The sequence below is a fragment of the Schistocerca piceifrons genome, chromosome 1 (assembly GCF_021461385.2).
Source record: "Schistocerca piceifrons isolate TAMUIC-IGC-003096 chromosome 1, iqSchPice1.1, whole genome shotgun sequence".
NCBI classification, from domain to species: domain Eukaryota; kingdom Metazoa; phylum Arthropoda; class Insecta; order Orthoptera; family Acrididae; genus Schistocerca; species Schistocerca piceifrons.
The window spans coordinates 512,901,648-512,923,650 of NC_060138.1; the positions used below are offsets into that span (position 1 = coordinate 512,901,648).

Here is a 22,003-nt window from a genome sequence, read left to right on the forward strand (position 1 = left end):
GAGAGGATGACAGGATATTTGTGAAGACATCAGGGAATAACTTCCATGGTAATAGAGGGAACTGTAGAGGGTAAAATATACAGGGGAACACTTTTATTGTGGTATTTCCAACAAATAATTGAGGACGTCGGATGTAAGAGCTAATCTGAGACGAAGAACTTGACGCCGGGGAGCATTTCGTGGCGGGTCACATCAAACCAGTAAGAAGACTGAAAATATCACTGATGACTTGTTCTGGGACGTTTAGCTAAAACCCTACGGTTAACTAAAACACTACAGTTCTATCACGTTTGTAAACTGACCACTGTGTTTAATGTACTGCTAGGTTCTTCACTTGCCTCCCGAAATTACATCATGTGGGAAAGGCATGATGATTCTACTGCCTGATTCAATGTTCAGATTTTAGTAAATGTGCAGTTGTACCTTAAAAGTTGATATAATTTTTGCTGTGTGTGTGTTACAGTGTCTTCTTTGAGGAGCGTCTCACATAATTCCGGACCTTCGCATCATCGGCATATTCCTCAAAGTAAGTTGCGCATGTGTTTATTTTAATTAACTTAAATTGAGTGTAAATCCACAAAAAGCAGGTATCAGGTGACTTGGGAAACTGTACTTCACTAGACTCCACATATTAAACAAATTGAAGAAGACAGCATATTTTTTTGTACAGGAGGATGAGAGCGTTAGAGAGCGAGGTAAAGATCTATTACAACCAATTTAGCATCCAATAATGTCCAAAAACTGTAACTGTAAGAGCTGTCAAGCCAACGTAAGCACGTTTAAAAATGGCAAAACCTGAAAAACTCCTGCACAGTGACAAAACAGCTTTGCATCAACGTGGCATCATCTTTGTGAAGTGATTCAAGAGCGCTGCTGGCAACCGATTCCATTGATTAAGGCGGTTGATGGGCTGCCTTTTCTTTTTTGCGTTGCATTCATCCTTCCGAAGAGCTCGATGGTCAGGCCTTGCAATGGATAACAACAAGAATTCATTCTCCAGAACAGATAAGAGCAGACTCGTTTAGTTTTATCGTCCATGAAGAGAAAGTTTGGGCCAGTTACACTCCCGAAAGGTCCCAGATGTGATTGCAATTCCTCACCACCCTTAAAAGTTTTTAACGAAAGACTCTTGATATTTCATGCAGATGCTGTTTTTGGTTATGTTTCAAATCATTTCCACTGGATTTATGATTCAGCTATTTGGAGACAATCGTGGAATCAAAAAGTTCTTTTCTTTTAAAATTCCGTCCACAACGAACACTGGTACTATTGATCTCAATTTTTCAATCACGAAAATATATTTTCTTTGTGATGATCAGCAATTGCGGCTGTTAAGGATAAACAATGAGGGGATGGCAGCGGGTACTGAAAGGAGTATGAGAAAAAAGGAATAAGAAATATTGGTAACATTTTGGAACTTCAGCGATTTATACTTTATGCGAGAATAGTAAGAGACATCTAAGCGGAAATTACTTTTCTTTGTATTCGTTGTGACTTGTTTCGGTTGTGATAACCATCATCTGATCATAACTAATATAATCAGACCAGATGAGGAACCTGTGTTACCATTTTCTTTCAGTTTGTCATCTAGAGACTAGAACAGACCAAATGTTCCACACGAATATAGCACATAAAATTTTAGCATAATTTCAAAAGGGGTTGGTATAACTAAGCATTACGGTGGTTAAGGGGAAAAAATCTGCGTAAATTTTCTACGTAAAAAATTTAAAAAATTAATCATTTTTAGAACAGAAAAAAGTTTACATACTAGCATTTGGCCATCTGGCGCACACACATATGTTCATCCGGAATAAAAATGCATATGCTTCTGGTCCATTACACACTGTTTCATTACTGGATCACAAATTTTGTAATTTATAATTCTAGACAGCTATCCAGTGGTGCTTTGAGGCACAACTCAAGATTCCCAGCTGCCATGCCCCTGTGCCGCTGAAGGTGAGGAGATTGGAAGTGGATGTCAGCGTCTCAGGAAATCCTTCCTGGTCCGTCCGAGGCTCATCTCCTCACAGCCTCCGGAAGGTTGTTGTAGGTGGCTGTTCTACTACAGAGCTCCCCGTTGCCATGAAGTATGGCTTCTTCTTCCTTGTCTCTCAGCCATGTTGGCATGCGGTTCATAAGACGATATTTTAGCAGTCAGCGAGCTTAGCTTACGCCACACTTCCTCATTGCTTACTGCATTAGAAACTACCCGCAGTCTAGGAGTTAGCTGCCCACTGTAATAAAAAATAAAAAAATAATAATAAAAAACTGAGTGAATGGATCAAAGACGAACTTGAACGGGTATCATGGGACGTCCGCCCCGAACAAATGCAAGGAGCAGTGACGAAAAAAATGAAATAAAAAAGGTTAAATTCTTTGATTAGTAATCAAAACGACCTCGGTCCCGTCTTCGAAACCTGCCTTCGGACGGAGCGAGGTGGCGCAGTGGTTAGCACACTGGATTCGCATTCGGGAGGACGACTGTTCAATCCCGCGTTCGGCCATCCTGATTTAGGTTTTCTGTGATTTCCTTAATTGCTCCAGGCAAATGCCGGGTTGGTTCTTTTGAAAGGGCACTGCTGACTTCATCCCGAATCCGATGAGACCGATGACCTAGTTGTTTGGTCTTCTCCCCCAAACAAGTCAACCCTGCCTTCGAAACCTGAATAAAAAATCATCGTCAATGGAGGGCGAAAACTTCCGGTATAAAAAGTCTCCGTCGTTCTGCCAACGGCCTTGTCAAAGAGAAAGGAGGAGCGGACAGAGCTTCAGGGCACTATCTTGACCTTGAGGTGGAAACTGCCACTAAAGGTGGAAGAATCAGCAATGATCAATGGCATGATGCAGAACGCAACAGAAACCACTGTATTAAAGACACATAACGTGTATCCACAGGACATGTGAGCTGTAATTGAAGAAGTGTCATGATGATCTCTCCATTGGCAAAAGATTCCCGGAATAGTTCCACATTCGGATGTGGTGACCATGAGAAAAAGAGTGAATAAACAACGAGAGCAAAACGTTCTACTAGTCGAGGCGTGGAATGTCAAAAGTTTGAGCATCGTAGGAAAGCTAGATAATCTGAAAACAGAAATGCAGACGCTTAATCAAGATGTAGTGGGGGGGGGGGGGGGGTCAGTGAAGGGAAATGGAAAGAGGACAAGGATTTCTGGTCAGATGAGTTTTAGTAGGATTCGTTATGAATCGGAAGGCAGGGCAGAGAGTGAATTACTGCAAACAGTTCAGCGATAGGGTTGTTGTCATCAGTTCAGACAGCAAACCACCACCGACAACTATGGATCCCGTATGCATGCCGACGACCAAAGCCGAAAATGAAGAGATAGAGAATGCATATGAGGGTACTGAACGGGTAATTCAGCACATAAAAGGAGACGGAAATCTAATGGTCATGAGGGACTGGAATGTGGCTGTCAGGGAAGGAGTGGAAAAAAAAGGGTTACAAGAGAATATGGGCTTCGTACTAGGTATGAGAGAGGCCAAGGACTAAATGAGTTCTGCAATAAATTTTAGCTAGTAACAGTGAATACTTTGTCCAAGAATAACAAGCGGAGGAGGTCCATTTGGAAGAGACCGGGAGATAAGGGAAGATTTCAGTTAGATCACGTCATAGTCAGGCAGAGACTCCGGAATAAGTTACTGGTTTGTAAGGCGCACCCTGAAGCAGATACAGACTCAGATCACAGATCAGATGATGAAGACTAGGCTGGAGTTTAAGAGACTGGTCAGGAAGAATCAGTGTACAAAGAAGGCGGATACGGAAGAGCTAAGGAATGAAGGGATACACTTGAAGATTCTGAGCCTATAGATACTGCGATAATGAAGAGCTCAGTAGGCAGTTCCGTTGAGGAGGTATGGACATCTCTAAAAAGGGCAGTCACAGAAGTTGGAAAGAAAAACATAGATATAAAGAAGGTAACTGAGAAGAAACCATGGATAAGAGAACAAATACTTCACTTGATCGATGAAAGAGAATAATTAGAAAAAGTACACTTTGGTATGTGGATGTATGAGTCTAGCGTTATACAATCTGCCTTTCGGAGAAACATCATCGGCACTATTCCGAAGATTGCAAGAGTCGAAAAGTGAGAGAATTATCACACAATTAGCTTAACATCTCATGTATCTAAATTGCTGACAGGAATGATATACAGAAGAATGGAAATTGAAAATTGAGGATGTGTTAGGCGAACATCGGTTGGCTGTAGTAAAGAGAAGGGCATCACAGAGGCAATTCTGACGTTGCGGTTGACGGTGAAATCAAGACTAAAGAAAAATCAAGACACCTTCATTGGATTTGTCGATCAGGGAAAAGCGTTCGACAAAGTAAAATGGTGCAAGATGTTCGAAGTTGTGAGGAAAATAAGGGTAAGCTATAGGGAAAGACGGATGGTATACAGCAGGTACAAGAACCAAGAGGGAACAAGAAGGGTGGAAGACGAAGATTAAAACGGGAGTAAAACAAGGACGTCACCTTTCGCCCCTAGCGTTCAGTCTATACTCGTACATCGAAGAAGCGATGAAGGAAATTAAAGGAAGGTTTAAGAGTGGGATTAAAACTCAAGATGAAAGGATATCGATGATAAGGTTCGCTGATGACATCGCTATCCTCAGTGAAAGCTAAGTTGTAGGATATGTTGAATGTATGTAGCAATGAGAAATGAGAACAGCGGGAAAGTTAACATCAGGATTAATGATTACAAAGTATATGAAATAAAGGAATTCTGGTGCCTAGATAGCAAAATAATTCATGATGAGCAGGGAGACATAAAAAGCAGTCTAGCACAGTCGAAAAGGGTATTCCTGGGCAAGAGAAGTCTGTTAGTCATAGGCCTTAACTTGAGGAAGAAATTTCTGAGAACGTATGTTTGGAAGAGAAACATGGACTGTGGCAAAACCGGAACAGATGAGAATCGAAGCATTTGAGAATGTTGAAAATTAAGTGGACTGATGAGGTATGGAATGAGGAGGATCTCCCCAGAATCGGTGAGAAAAGGAATATATGGAAAACTCTGACAAGAAGAAGGGACAGGTTGTTAGGACATCTGTTAATACATCAGGGAATAACTTCTGTTGTACAAGAGGGAGCTGTGTAGGGTAAGAACTGTGGAGGACGACAGAGACTGGAATACATACATCAAACAATTGAGGACGTAGGTTGCAAGTGCCACTTTGAGATGAAGAGGTTGGCACAGGATAGGCATTCGTATCAGGCCACATCAAACCAATCAAAAGACTGATGACTTAAAATAAGTCTATGTACTCACTTTTTAAAATTCTATATTTGGCTGCTTCGACAAGCATGCTGTCCATCATTTTTCGAAAGTCTGATATGTAGACTTCCTGTTTTTAAGATTGTGTTAACTTCCAATGATGATTTCATAATTTTTGTGTGAAGTCATTCCTCTGGCCCTCATCCTCCACCCCCACTCATATACATATAATCGAATACATCCAGCAAATAATTGAGGACGTAGGTTGCAAGTGCTACACTGAAACGAAGAGGTTGGCACAGGAGTGGAATTCGTGGCTGGCCACATTTAACTAGTCAGGAGACAGTTGACTAAGAAAAAAAAAGTTATAGGCTGTTGTATTACCGAAGACCGTAGTGTGGAACATCTTGTCTAGTGGGGTATTCCCACACAACACGGTTCGGGGAGCTGGTTACTGCCCACATGCACAAATGGTTGTCGCGCGCTGTGATATTTTCAGTAAGCAACTGGGATACAGATCATGTCTCGACAGGCACAGTGTAACTCCCTTCGGTGGAAGAAAGCGTGACCTTCTTGAACTTTCTTATGTGTTATGAGGTAACTGGTAAGGTCTCCTCCATGTTTCTGCTCTGTCCCATTCTCACCATTGTCTATCAAAGCATGCATTTATTGCTTTATTCAATGTGGCTCTTCTTTACCTTCCCATATTCACTCTCTTGGAGCTAATATTGTGCACTTCTCTTTCTTACAGCTAGCTCTAGCCGTAGCCTCATCACTAGCAGCATCTCAGACACTGTTGCTCTATACGCTCCTTTCAGGCGCAGAAGTACACTTGTCTGTGGTGTCCTTAAACTTTCTGACTGTATGAGCCAAACGCTCGACCCGTAGCCCACAATAGCGTATTTTCTTATTGCACTTGGTGGCAGTTGAAATCTTCTTTGGACAGTTGTTGCTGTTCTGTTCAGGATTTTAATGCCTTTCTGGCAGGCGATATCTCAATGGAGATATTCTCAATGGAGAGAAATCTTCCGAAGTAAGAGTGTCGTAGTACCGTTGCTATTCACAATATAAATACATGACCTTGTGGATAACATCGGAAGTTCACTGAGGATTTTTGCGGATGATGCTGTAGTATATCGAGAGGTTGTAACAATGGAATATTGTACTGAAATGCACGAGGATCTTCAACGAACTGACGCATGATGCAGGGAATGGCAATTGAATCTCAATGTAGACAAGTGTAATGTGCTGTGAATACAGAGAAAGAAAGATCGTTTATCATTTAGCTACAATATAGCAGGTCAGCAACTGGAGGCAGTTAATTCCATAAATTATCTGGGAGTAGGCATTAGGAGTGATTTAAAATGGAATGACCATATAAAATTAATCGTCCGTAAAGCAGATGCCAGACTGAGATTCATTGGAAGAATCCTAAGGAAATGCAGTCCGGAAACAAAGGAAGTAGGTGGCAGTACACTTGTCCGCCCACTGCTTGCTCACCGGTGTGGGATCCGTACCAGATAGGGTTGCTAGAATATATAGAGAAGATCCAACGGAGAGCAACGCGCTTCGTTACAGGATCATTTAGTAATCGCGAAAGTGTTACTCCCTCCTACGTATATCTCGCGAAGAGACCATGAGGATAAAATCAAAGAGATTAGAGCTCACACAGAGGAATGCCGACAATCTTTCTTTCCACGAACAATAAGAGACTGGAATAGAAGGGGGAACCGATAGAGGTACTCAATGTACCACACACCGTCAGGTGGCTAGCGGAGTATGGATGTAGATGTAGATGTAGATCTATATGTGCATGAAACTTTTGCTTTTTGCATGAAAGTTTTGCTTTTCGTCCTTGTTGATACCGGGGTCCCTACATACTCCTTTCACAAGATGGTCATTAATTTTGATTCTCAGGTTTCTCGTTCTTGATAATGTTTCTTTTAGTAACATGGAAATTGTTTCGTGTGCTGCTATGGTTAGTCTGTTTTCTAAGCACCAGCTATTCAGTTTTTCAAGAACTACCCTATTATTTTCCTCTAATTTACCTCTTGTACTGGCATATACTATAGGCTCTAGGCATGCCAACAGCCCAGAACTCTGGACCGCAAACGGAGCCCTGTAGTCTTCTGGTGATGTTTTTCACATTTTTTTTTCCGGAACACTGTAACAGCGCATGCCTGTTTCGTAGACTTTGATAGAGACACCCAGGACAGGCCATCTGTTTGAGTCTTTTGAACACCACAGGCTACCATAGATCATCAAACGCCCTAGCTACATGAATCACTACGCCTATAACATAGTTGATGTCTGAGGTGTTCACAATGTTCAGTGAATCATTTATCGCATTCTTGATAAACTTTCCTTTCCTGACCCGTACTGCAGGGGACTCTGCCTACTTACTACCTGTCTGTGGTCCCTCAGGCGGCGGCACAGGGCCAGAACATTTACCAACAAATCTGCCCGTAAGATTTCGGTTCCTTTCGATCTTTGCCTTCCCCTTTTTTTAGTATAATGATATTAGAGATTTTTACAGATTCTGGGAACCTTCCTGTCAAAAGACATTCGATTAATAACGCTGTTTCATATATGATGCAACACTTCTTCAGTAATTCTATCACGCCTTGGTGCTTTCATCTTGTTTAACTTCATTATTGCCAGCTTCGCTACCTCCTGTGTAAATGGAATCACAACACTATTACTCACTCGCTGCTCTAGTAATTCAAAACGAGGTTGCTGATGGTACGCTGTAACGTCCATCGTCGTATCGGCTGGCAGCAAAGCTCTGAGTAAGCACTGCGCTGATGCTTCCCAGTCCGTCGTCATCACGTTAGGTAATACAGTGGATGATCCAATTTTTTTTGTTTCAAGTTTATGTGAAAGACTCCAAGAATCTGCTACCATTTGGTCCTTAAAGTCAGTTTCCAAAACATGAGGGTCAAAAACTGCTACCTTGTGTGCGTGTTTGACGTGATCTGTATCTTACACTTAATCCTATACGGCACAACTCCTTTTCTCATAAAGACTTCTGTAATTCCAAAATTTCCAGGTTTTTGGTGTTGTTTGCCATGCACTAGAAACACAGTTTTGCTCTTCTTTGCCATGTGGCATTTTAATCGAGTTAGGAATGCAGACTAGCTCTCTATTCACATTGCATTAATTGCGTTGTGGAAGCTACTGCAAACCATAATGGAAATTGAATAGGTGTTGTCAAAGCATGCAGCCACGTTGAGAGACGGACCACGGAAATGCTTCTCTGGATTCGAAGAAATGAGAAAAGACAGAGGCACCAACCTGATGGTAGGTGCAGACGACATTAGAAGACGTGGACGCGTATTGTTGATGACGGAAATGTTCAGAGACTTCTACAAGAGTGGTTTATTTTTACTGTTATGATGATGCCAGAAACTGTTTACTACTTTTAGCATCTCATTTTCTAATCAGATTTCTTCAGTATCACCTGATTTAATTAGAGCACATTCCCATACCCTTATTTTACTTTCGTTGGTGTTGATATTATTAACTGTTTTCAAAACACTGTCCGTTCCGTTTAACTGCTCTCGTAAGTCCTTGTCTGCCTCTGAGCTTTAATTCACTTCCCAAATTTTTTCCTTCATAGCTTGCCCAGACTACAGAATGAATAACGTCGGGGATAGGGTATACAACCTAGTTTCCCTGAATTCAGTTTCATGTCCTTCGACTGCAGTTTTTGTTAAAGTTGTATATAACTTTTCGCTCACTCTATTTTGTCCTTGCTACTTTCAATAATTTGTTCTCGGAACTTCCAAAATTTCAAGGAGTGTCGTATAATCAGCACCGTCAAAGGCTTTCTTAAAATTTACATATGCCTCAAACGTAGATACAGCTCTAAAATTTATCGAATTAAACTTTGTGTACAACGAGTTTGACATGAGTTGCTGCGAGAGGTTAGAGGGAGAGATCCAGCACTTTACATTTAGAGTCATCCATTAACTCTACCATGGTCTGTGATATACGACCTTAAAGGTCACTTGCAGGTAATCATCTGAATTGTTTTGTAATAATGAGATGCAGGCGTGTACTTTTCTTACCTTCATGTGAACAAAGTTGAGGAATAGGCTGCCCTTTTGTGATATTTTAATTCTTCTTTATGCCCCTTCAGGATCTGGCCATTCCACATACCGAGCACATTTCTAGAAAGAGGGTATAGTTCTTTTATTTCTCAAAATTCCGCAGCAACTTCCGTGAGGCGTAGATTTTTACTGAGTTTTGCGCCCTGTGGATCAAACCGCCATATTAAATTTCAGTAAGGAAGTGGATGATGTGTTGTGCTCCTCACAAGTAAGTGATACGTGGATCAGTCACTGTCCCACTCTTCTCAGGTGTACTCATTTTACGGCTACTTCCATCAGCAAATTCGATAATTTTTATTTTTCTGATTCTTTATATGAGCAATTGTTAGCGATGGACATGATACTCACTTGTTTCACTAATCACTGTGAATTAGCTGTAATCTTAAATTACGTGCCACAACCAGTAAAACTGTATCGTCTCCCTTGGATGTTGACTACACGTCTTTTAAAGGATCCTTCCCTCGAGATTATCGTTCGAGTGCTTTTGGCCCGTAACTTGTATTTACAGGACTGTTAGTTTTCATTTATGGAATGGTGGTCAGGGGATGCAAAACTGCTGCTCTGGATTGGGTTAATGCGTTACGGCGCTGACATGACGAGGGACCTCAGGCAGACCCAGGAATCTTATTATTTCGTCTTACGACAATTTTATTAAGGTGCCAAATAAGATCCCCTATGGATTATGGAGGTCCGCCATGTTTAGGCGAAGCTTTTTCAGTTAAAGAGACAACAAATGAAAGGACTCAGAGTCGAGCAAAATCCGGCTCATTCCTACGGGATGAATTTATCTCCTTATATCATCCGGTTGCAGGTCCGTCGAAAAAGAGAATGTATCGCGTCCCTCACACACACCGAAGGTCACATAATGACTAGGCAACTTGACATTTCCAGAGCGATCTATAGTTACTTTACCGACCTTTATGATGTCCATGCTACTGATATTATTTTCCTGATGCATTTACTCCTCCCTTATATTGCGTGGTTATTCATGCATTAAATGATGAATTTCTGAGTGACTTTGCTCAAGATGGACTATGTCACCTTACTGTTGTTTCACCATCACAAAAATTGCCGAGAGTCGACGGTATTCCTAAGGAATGGTATGTACATTTTCGGCCTGTTATAGGTGACACCATTACGTCATTGGTAAATGAAGTGACACGTTGAGGGGGGGGGGGAGGGCAGGGTGGTTGTTTCCTTCTCCTTTCAAGGTTGGTAGAATCGTTGTAATTACGAAGACAATCAGACGTCCAGTCACTAATAAATTCCACCCACACACATGCCTTAATTTTGATTAGAAAACTGTCGCGCATGCAATGAATATCCGTTTGTCGACAATGCTACAGAAAATTCTTGGAGTTTACTTCCCAGATCACAATCCGACGGGGTTTACCGCGGGGAAGACCCCTCTCCATGTCGCTTTTTATCTTGTCCCTAGAAATTCTGCTTCGCCGTATTGCTGCTGAATTAGGTAGCTGGAAGATATTGGGAGAAGCCTTCTCGGTGTGAGAGCACGTGGATGATGTTATGGTATTCCTACCTCATCTTGATGACATATTAGAGTCCTTTCGTTCTCTTTCTGGAACCCGCAGTAATTCCATGGGCAACGGTGGTTGTTCGCTGCAAATCGTTAGGGATTGCCGCGGATCGCTACCCGATGAAAATGGGTTAGAGGTGACGAATCGAAGGGGCAATGCGTGGACACGAACCTCGCTTCCTTAGCCTCCTTAACAGAGAATGGATCTTAGATTCTTATATTTACTGTAACGCATATTACGTTGCACGAAAGTTCATGCTTCTCACTATGATAGCGCGCAAACCGATGCAATTATGCGGTGGTATCCTATGGAAAAGTCGTATTTTTTACTCCAGTGTGAAGTGATAGCGAGGCCCCTTTCCATTGGAGAATTGGAGCTTCCCGTTATCAAAGTAAAGGCTTCAGCATTGTTTATACAACGTAACATCTTCTCAAGTTACTCATTCCATTACATCTCGCTTATTTACGTGTCTGTGACTGGCCAGTCTGACTTTCCCTGCAAGTGTTGGTCGGATCCGCTCTAAATTGCGACACATACGTGAATTCTTTAATATAATAAGTTTTCTGTGAGCCCACATTCAGTAACTGACACCCCACCAAATCTTTGCTTCCATATTGGAGTACAATAAACCCTCAACCCTGCTGAAATTGCCGGCCGGTGTGACCGTGCGGTTCTAGGCGCTTCAGTCTGGAACCGCGTGACCCCTACGGTCGCAGGTTCGAATCCTGCCTCGGGCATGGATGTGTGTGATGTCCTTAGGTTAGTTAGGTTTAAGTAGTTCTAAGTTCTAGGGGACTGATGACTACCGATGTTAAGTCCCATAGTGCTCAGAGCCATTTGAACCAATTCAACCTGCTGAAATTGCCGCGCCATTAATATTCGGGAAACAGTGTGATTTCACATTCGTATTCCTATTCTCCCTTGATATAGGGTCATTCATAATCTGAGTGTAGAGCGAACGCCTCCATCGCATTGTTCCTCGTCCGAATAATCTTTGCGATACACAACCTGATACATTACCACACAGGACGAGAACACGGGGACTGTATCCGTCGACGGGCTTCCTTAGCAAATCAGCTGAAACTGCTTTCTCGGTTGAACTTCTTCTGTGTTCGAACTTTTCTTTTTTCCCTCGGACGAAAACTAATTCTCTCGTATGGCTCCTCAGAAACTACTTCCAACACGTAGTAGGGTGTCACAAGGATCCCGAAAGCCGTGTTTTTCGCCAGTGTATGGGGCAGAGGCTTCCACGTTGTCGTGCTTAATTTGCGAGTATGTTGCACTTTGTTACTCGTCAAGGTATACGATAGTTCTGTTTTCTTTTTCCCCTTGTTATGGAGCCTTCCCTCATTGCGCTCTTCCTAGACGAAAAGAATTGTTTCCTTCTGAATTTATGTCTATCAAGTTTTATTTTCTAAAACTAGAAAGAAAAGGCCAGTCCTTTGTGATGCCCTATGTGAGGCGGAGGGATGGCATCGTGGCCAGACCTCGGGATTAGATCCCTGCTCAAATTGTCTTCACCCAATCTGGAGCTAAATGTATACTTTTTCTCCTGCCAGTACAAGCGGGAAATCAGTTTTCGACTCCCGGTCTGGCATAAATGTTCATATATCACATTAGATAGTACATCTATACCTATTATAGTTAATTTCAATTTCAGGAATAAATTTATTTTTACACCAGTTCTATGCACGCCTACTTGTCGTAAGTTTTCTGTTTCCCCTCCGTATGTTGATCACTGGACAGCTTTCTGACTTGTTCTCATTCGTCGTTTGTAAATGGCATAACAGAATAAAATTAGCTAATAGTGAAAAGTAAACAATAATTACAGAGGATGGTGCGACTTTCATCATTTCATACATTTTGTGCGACTGTGATACCTGCCCGAAGGAAAGTAATGAACTAGTGTGTTATACCACATAAGTAAATGACGGGACTTACTCAAACAGGGAAAATACTCGCCTTTTTTACGCACTAGAACTTGACCAAAAACTTCGTTCTTGTATTTCGAACCAAATACGAAGCTGAAATGTGGCCCACATTAAGTAAGATAATGTAATTTTTGTGCGTGCATCAACATGAGGTGCTTTACTCTAGATAGTTTTCCGTTGTGATACAATCAGGAAGTGGCTTGGAGGTCAGTATGCCACACAGTCACAAGCAGGACACAGTTTGGATATCGGACACTGCTGCGAATTCCCGCTGGTGGAAAAAATGCGAATCTATTGAGCTACGGAATGAAAAGTGTTCAACAGCGCTGAGTGTGAAGTAGCGACTCCACTACGGATGGCCGTCGTTAACGGCTAGGATATCTGTGTGACGACCACGTGCCTCTCATGTCCAACACTACCCTCTAATGACGCGTTCGTCATCGGTCCTCTTAGATAAAACTTACAAGCCATTATTGGATACGTGAGGTAGTAGGAAGTAATAATAATCCTTAAATGGTGTGTCGCTTTCGTCCGCCTCGGTAGCTGCGAGTTCAGTGCCGCGGATTGCTAACTGAAGGGACTCAGTTTCGATTTAGGCCGGCTCGGAGATTTTTTTCTGCTATGGGACTGACTGTTGTATTTTCCTTACATTCGTATAATCGTAACTGACATTCCAGTTTTGAAATGGCCAATAAAACTATAGTTTCGAATGTACATTCTTTGACGTATGGCATGTTTACGTAGATGTCACATTACAAATAGAGTTTGTGTTCATTTGAGAAAATTGTCAAGATCTGGAAGGTTTGAATTTTACTTTTATTTTTTATACTGATGTGTTTTAGGTAAATAATATGAATTTTTCAGTCTTAATTTATTTTAAGTGCTGATATATGTCACAATAATAGCTCGACTGTTAAATGTCTTTTGTTTTGTGTACTAACATGTTTTGTATGATTAACGCATTCCTGGTCCTTGAGTTTTTCTCGACGTGATTGGTTAAAGGTAGGACTTTGGTTTTCTGATAGAGCTGACGATATTATTTATGCACACGTTCGATGACTGACCTCTTATGAACTGCTTCTCCTCTAAATGACAGCTCTAAATAGCCGTGAAAGGATTTATTACTAACAAAATCACAAACACAACAACAGAGGTCAGCTAATTCATCGTAAAAGAAGGAGAATACAGCAGTAGGAGTCCCTTTTTCGTTCCGTTTCATTCTCTGTCACTAAATGAAAAACACACTATTTGATTTATGATGTATTTTAGAGTTAGGATCTGTTCAGCCAGATACCAAGCGAGATGGCAGTGGGTCTACCGGTGTCCCAATTGGGGATATTTGGGAGGAGCGTTTTATTCCTGGTATTTGTCTTCAGTTAAGGGAAACCTCCCAAATGTCTTGGTCAGAACTGAACAATGAAATTTATTTTTAATTCTGGGACAATATGGCCCTGACAAAAAAAGAAAGCTTTGTGTGTGTGTGTGTGTGTGTGTGTGTGTGTGTGTGTGTGTGTGCAATAGGATAGACGGCGAACGCGCTGCCGGAGATCTGCGGGATCAAGCAAGTTCGCCTCCCAGCGGCTGTGCTCTGTGCGTGACGCCGCTCCAAGTTCAGGTGACTTGCCTGGAGAGCCGCCTCTGAACTTGTCTCTAGAGCCTGAGGTGCTACTGCGGCTCCACAGCCGATCTCTCACGAAAAGAGCCGAAGCTGCACGAAGTAGCAAGCGGAAAATGCGCAATGTTCAGCAGGTAGCTGCCTGACGCCTACTAATCTTTGAGTATCTATCGAGAGAGTAGTTTTCATCGTCGTCGTGTGAAATTTTTGAAAGCTGTGAATGTGTGATGATTTTCTCATTCTTGAACCAGGACAGTACCATCACAAATGTGACGAATCAAGAACAGAAATACACGTTTTCAGAATGTGGAAAAAGTTATGATTGTAACAAGAACCTGAGGGAACACAAGTCACAGTCACACCCAGAAAAATTAAATAATGTCCTTCTAGAGTTAAAAATACAAAGTTGTATGGTTTGTGTGCCAAACATTTCAATCACGAGCGCAATTTAATACGCCACTAAAGAAACTAACATGCATCGGAAAACAATCGTACGAAAATGAAATGTCCATTGTGCCATATTTCAGTCCTTTCGAATAAATGGCATTAAGATCACTTGTCTATGAAACATGCTGTGCCGATCGCATCAGGAGGGACTTAATTTGCTTATTTCCAGGAATTCGGTGACTAGAAGAAGCAGACTGAGAGAAACCCTTTGTCAGTTTACTTCAGAAAACAGGAGTCGAATCGTGTTTCAGTCGATGTCACGGCATTTCTTCGAATTTTATCGTTCAGGGCAATATATATTTAAAAGTAGGTCATGAGCCAAAGACGACGGCATCAATTTAGAAACTTAAGTAATCGTAATTAAGGCCAGCGATAACAGTAGCCAACGTCACTCACTCCTTAGAAGGTAGGACTTTGTCCTCATCATTATGAACAATGCTCAATGTGTAATTCTGAAGAAGTAAGGCAGTGACAGCATTTGCATCGATAGGACTCATGGAACTAATGGTTATGGTTTTGAGGTAATTATACTTCCTACGTGCGATTACATGATACAAGGTTTTCCTTGCGCATATGTTATTTCATGGAGATCTGATCAATGGATGTTATCATTATTTTTTTAAAGAAATGAAGACTAAAGTGGGAAAAATGCTTGGTTTTTTCATGGTGTTTGGCTTTCACAGATGGAAGAATCTATGGGAAAACTAGCCCACTGACAAGTCATGGAGGGAAGCTGTATGTGCTAAAATTAAATCGAAGGTAACACAAGATGAAACTTAAAAGCTAATGCGGAGTGCGAAGCAAGAAGGAGAGGTTATAACATTTGAGCATGTATTTCCTTTAGCACTGGAGTGACTGATTTGAGGTTCTATTAGAGCTGAGTTTAGGCTGTATCCCCAAGAACATTATTTTAAAATCACCAGGTGTTGGGCATATTGTTATAGAGCCAACAGCAGTATCAACACAAACATGCATATTGAAATACTGCACCGAGCAATAAATACATATATTTGCGTGCTAAAAGTGTGAAATGTCTAGACAAGTCCATTCATGCATTAATGAGCAAGCACATTACAAGCTCATTATTCTGATAAACGGGAAACTTAAAATCAAATTCCAGGATATTCATACAAATGATGACTTAAATGCAGAGATTGTTCATGGACACATAGTTGAAAAAGGAAAAGGCTGGCTTTCGAGGTGGATGTCACTTCCGAATTAGATTCCTTTCCCGTCTGTGTACCGAAGGAACAAACATAACCTATAGTTCGCTCTACCTTAGGATCTCCAATGTTTCAAAAAACCGGCCAGTATATGCAGTAGTCGACGAGAAACAGTTACTCACTAAGATAATTACTGTTACAGGTCCGCAGAAGAGGCTGGATATCTCTGACATCGCCTGGATCGACAGCCTCAAAAACGTCTCACACGTCACATTGGAGGTGAATGGAACTGCACAGTCCTATCGACTGGCTGTCAACCAGGTAAGGTGCTACTTGTTTCATTACTGTCCAGGTCTTTGAGATAATTTGGACAGAAAATGTTTTACACAAACTTAAATGCAGGGTCTTGTGAAATTGCTGAGAGGTGTTCTGTACTGAGGATACTGTGCCTCCGGTGATGCGTCTTGTCTGGGCAACTCAGTCACGAGGCGCTATTCCGAGGGTGTGAGGGATATGTGATCGAGTGCCCAATTTCCAAGCTACCACGAAATTTCGAAATTCTTTTTGGCAAAACAAAATAAAGTTGTTGGTAGTTTCGTCTCAGTAATACGCAGGCGCAGGCACAATGAGAACACGGACCTGGTAAACAATGTAGAACAGTTTTATTGAGAAGTACATACACCACAACACTCCTCTCTTGGAGAAAACTTTACCATTACAATAGTTTTAAGTTCAGTGTTAGCACTGAATGTACAAACATCCAAAGTTAGGCTGACGGCCATAATGCCGAAACAGTAAAGTTAATATTGACTTGGAAGTACTACAAAACAATGTAGTGAAGTTCCACAGCCGGTACTAAGCTCCTGGTCATTTCCGATGTAGACGCCATGTCCTGGTAATGGTGAAGGCGGACGCCGGCTCCCTTGGTCGGCAGTGGCTGGTGCAGAGTCGTATGTAGTGAAGGTTCGAATCAAGACTCTGAAGTACTGCGGGCGCATCCAGTGTCTGCCCCAGAGCTCGCCGGAAGATGCCTTGAAGCGAGTTTATGCCACTCCAAAAACCCAGGCCACGTGGAAATACTAGAGGAACTACCCGTAATCACGTGGCCCATTGGGGCAAACAGGTCCGCAGGTCCAGCTATCTCTGGTGGCACTTGTACCGTCTCCTGCTGGCCTAGACAGCACGCAAGATTGAAGGTCTTTCGTCTGCTGATGTAACCCCTTCGAGATTAGGCTGTTGGTACACCAAAGCCCCGAGAAGGGTTGCCAATCTCCCAGGCGTATGGCCCATACACAGTATTAAGTAAAATATTTTGCTTCACGAAATGCTACGAAAACCCACTGATAAAATTAGGAGCAAAACATCACAGTTAAGGAGTGGGTCTCAATGACATGTGGACAGCCCCAACTGAATTCTTTTGTAAATTAAGTATATGTAGCATCTAGCAGGAAATAGTCTGTAAAAATCAATAATTTCTTGTCTAGTGGAATATAACTCTGTTTGTTCGGGGAAGACAACGAAGATACCAGAGAGTTGTTATGTTGCCTGCAATACGTCCTGTGTTATATCAGCCACGAAGCTGAGGGACGTTTTCTCTTCTTCACAGACGGAGTTGCAGCTGCGTAAGTGCACAACCCCTGTCGGAGGTCCCGGACAGTGCCGCCACCTCGCCAACTGCGTGCTGCCCAACTTCACTGACAGCCTGGATAACTTCCTGCCCTACTTCTGCGTGGTCGATGACAGGTCAGTATCTCCTCCTAACAATGTTTATGGAGGTAAGAAAAAGAGAGCGACGAATCAAGAACAACTGTACCGGAAAAGCTATTCCCCATCTTTCTTTGCTCTGGGCACTGATATTCATTTCATTGTGCTGACTTTTTTTTGTAGTTCAACTAGATGTCTGCAATTATGTTTATGAACTCGTGGTGCACACAGATTGTAATACAAATCTCTGGCGCTATGAGCGGTCCGATCGGCAGGTAAACATCATGGCAACAGTAGCGCTGACGGCGTGACGACCAGCCCTATCTTGCACTCTACCACATGTTTAAAACGCATATGGCACCCCGGTAAATGTGAACCTGATATTCAGTGTTGTGCATGCTCTCACCTTTTTTTACTCGCCTGTACTTAGGCAGTCCTTCTAGCTGGATGGAAGAAGGACTTGCAAGACCTATTGCAAGCAATTCACAGCGTATCCACACTGAACAGGCTTAAAGATAAATAAAGCAGAGGCGAAAGTGGTGAAAAATAGTAGGAAGGAGAAACGATGAAGTAGATTAGTTCAGGCAAGGAAAGTTGTCTTCAACAAAAGAACTCTTGTGGTATGAGACACTTATGTATAAGTGAGGACCGTATTCCTGAAAGTCGACATCTCGAGCATAACACTACATGCAACTGAAACGTGGGACATGAGAAACTCGGAGAAGAAACTAGGATCATTAGAAAGTAATGGTATCTAAGAACGTAAAAATTTAAGTGGACAAATAAAACAGAAAACGAAGAAGCACTAAGAAGAATAGGTGAGATGTTCTGCTTAACATAGTCATGCCGTTTAAATACTTGGGAGTAACGTTGCAGAGCGACATGAAATGGAACGAGCATGTGAGGATTATGGTATGAAGAATTTTGGGAAAGTGTTGTTCATCTGTAAAGGAGACCACATAAAGGTCTGCTGTCGCAAACATACATTTCGCGTAAGGACCTTAAAGATAAGAGAAATCAGTGCTACAGGGTACACACCGCCACGCATCGTACTGTGGCTTGCGGTGTATGGATGTAGATTAAATGTAGAAGGAAGGCTATGGAAGACCCTTACTGGGAGGAAGGACATTATAGTGTGACATCTATCACGGATTCCAGGAACAGTGGGTGCGGCGCTGGAAGCTGCTGTAGGGGCGGAAGATTGTAGGGGCGGACGAAGACTAGATTGCAGAGGAGGTTGAGTGTAGTGGTTACGTAGAGGTGAGAAGATTAGCACGAAGACGTGTTTAATTTCAGGAGGAACAAAGATACTGCATGAGAAGTACTGAATTTACGCTTAGTAAGGGAAGACGGTTGGAGAAATAATCGGGATATCTTCCTATTATTAGTAATGGAAGACAGGTGGAGAAATAATCAGGGTATCTTCCTAACATTTGTAGACGTAGAGAATAGAAAGATTTCGGCAATTCAAACTGAAATACGATGTTCGAAATTCAGGGCCTAGTGAAGTGGCAGCACAGGGACGGGTCATTGTTTTTGGGAGCAAAAGAAATCATGGAACTAGAAAGACAGTTCTTGTGAAGAAAGATGTACGGCAGAGCTGCTGTGAACCCCCATTATTGTGCAACTTCTAGGTGGAAGAACCGACGAGGAAACTAAATAAAATTCCGGAAGGCGTATAAAATCCCTAAGGTGGCAAAGACTATTGCTAAGATTGTTTGTACCTCTTCTAGCCAAATTGAGGAAGAGTTGGAAGAATATTAAGTGGAATTCTTAGTGGAATCCTTTTGGCAGAATATGGGCGGAAGGAAAACAGAGGTAAGACGAAGATAGCATTGAGTGGAATAGCGATCTACATAACAGAAAAGTTGGAAATGCTGTAGAAGAAAAAATAGCCCACACTGGTTAAGACAGGTGTCTTCGTGAAAATTCTCTACTGATGTTGAATTAAGGAAGGAACTCTTGAAGTATACCCGTGTGGCCTATATAAGGCAAGTGTCTGCCGCATTTGTAACTGCTGCTACAATGGCAGCTCATCAGTAGTTAGTTTGAGCGTGGTGTTAGGGTCGGCGCACGAGCGGCGGGACACAGCATCTCCGAGGTAGCGATGAAGTGGTGATTTTCCCGTACGACCATTTCACGAGTGTACCGTTAGTATCAGGGATCCGGTAAAACATCAAATCTCCGACATCGCTGCGGTCGGAAAAAGATCCTGCGAGAACGGTACCAACGACGACTGAGGAGACTCTTCCAACGTGACAGAAGTGCAACTCTTCCGCAAATTGCTGCAGATTTGAATGCTGAGCCATCAACAAGTGTCAACGTGGGAACCATTCAACGAAACTTCATCGATATGGGCTTTCGGAGCCGAAGGCCCACTCGTGTGCCCTTGATGACTGCACGATACAAAGCTTTATGCCTCAACTGGGCCACTAAGCACTGACATTGGACTGTTAATGACTGGAAACATGATGCCTGCTCGGCAACATGGCAGCACGGGACTGTTCAAGCTGATTGACGCTCTGTAATGGTGTGGGGCGTTTGCAGCTGGAGTGATAGGGACCCTGATGCGTCTAGTTACGACTCTGACAGGTGACACGGATGTGACTGATCACTTGCATCCATTCATGTCCATTGTGCATTCCGACGGACTTGGGCAATTCCAGCAGGACAATGCAACGCCCCACACATCTAGAATTGCTACAGAGTGACTCAGGGATCACTCTTCTGAGTTTAAACACTTCCGCTGGCCACCAAATTCCCAGACCTGAACATTATTGACCACCAGCATGAAGCACCAGTATGAACACCAGTATGAAGTAATCTACAGCGGGAACGAAGGAAGCCCGTCAGCACTGATATAGAGTCCGCGCAGAAAACGATGGCCGATGCACAGTGACTAATTTTTATCCAAAGCGCTGGACTAGTTCATTCGTTTACTAGGAAGTGCAGTGCGACAAGTGTTTGCCACCTTTCGGCCGGTCGGCGATAACAAAATCGAGGCACACGCCCTGCAATCTATCTCAAACGATTTTTCAGAAACTACCCGTTAAAAGTTCCATTTTTGCTTTGTCTGTCAGGTTCATGATGATGTGCCCACCATTTCGTCACAGTTATTGTGATACTTTTGTAGAAGTAAGGCTCTGCGTGAAATTCAGAAAAGTTTGCAATGGATAATAGAGGTAGGTATGATTTTTCGTTTGACGCATGTTATGTTACATGTTGCTGCGTATGAAATTTATCAAACATGTTTAATTTTTTTTAGACTTGCTTAGAGGTGTCTGTCTGTCACCAATCTCGAGAAAATTGATCTGACAGAGCACACTCATTTGCGATCGCGCCTCGCCAGCTATAAAGCCAGAGGAAAATGCCCACATCATTCCTCATACAGTATTTCATAGACGGTTTCAGATATTGAAAAGAGATTCTGGAGAATGATAGCACGCAAAGAGGAGAGTATTTTGCCGTATCATAATTGCACAAAATTTCATTATCCACTGTGTTATTCCAATAACTACAGAATTTTTCGATGAAAGAATATAATTTTTAAGGGCCATCGATAGCTGGTGAAACGAGGAATGTTGTGGGTTTTGCAACAACGTAAGTGAAGGCATTACACGTTTTTTGTACCCACGATGTGCTTTTTCATAAGCTGCTGACCTTACTTTTCATCAGGCTCGCGTCCCTGTCCGGCACAAATTTTCATTGGAGTCATTCCATTCTAAAGCTGATGGTTATCCTTATTCGCAGTTGCGAACACACTTAACGTATTTCATAGCGGCTGTAGTCGCCGCAGTGCCTGATCCTTTGGATATTCATGCATGTACAAAGGAACTCTACATCGTAATCAGAATAACACAGTCACTGCAAGGTCGTACTTACTTTAACTCAGTTCCTCACTTAATAAACTTATTCAACCACTGTTTCAGAATTCTCTCGCAACATTGTCTGCACAACATGTTAGCGACGTGAGACTATAAATTTCGGTGTATTTTGGCGAAAGAAGCAAATTTTAACTTGGCAGCCAGAGAAATGTGATAGGTTTTACTCAAAATTCGTCGCTTACGATGCTCCTCTGAAAGCTACTAATGGTTAATATGCCAGCCGAAGATAAATTCCTGTCTTTTCGGCGGAATTCTTTTAGATCCTAACCAAGGCAGGGGTGACAGATATTTTTGAATGGTTGCATGGGGGCTTAATTATCTATATAATGCAAATATTTTTAATTTTAGTAGCTGTATGTCCGGCTACGAAGTCTCGTA

General features: G+C 42.3%; 1 protein-coding gene across 2 annotated transcripts in view; it reads left to right on the plus strand.

Moving 5' to 3' along the window:
• Positions 1 to 22,003, plus strand: part of LOC124797501 (inter-alpha-trypsin inhibitor heavy chain H4-like) — a 134,588-nt gene that overhangs the window by 93,546 nt on the left and 19,039 nt on the right. The window contains exons 14-16 of one of the 2 annotated variants that reach the window (XM_047260791.1): positions 464 to 526; positions 16,240 to 16,358; positions 17,644 to 17,812. In XM_047260791.1, coding sequence (XP_047116747.1) covers positions 464 to 526; positions 16,240 to 16,358; positions 17,644 to 17,812 — 351 coding nt within the window. The remainder of the gene's footprint in view (positions 1 to 463; positions 527 to 16,239; positions 16,359 to 17,643; positions 17,813 to 22,003) is intronic. The other variant, XM_047260792.1, reaches the window with a different exon arrangement.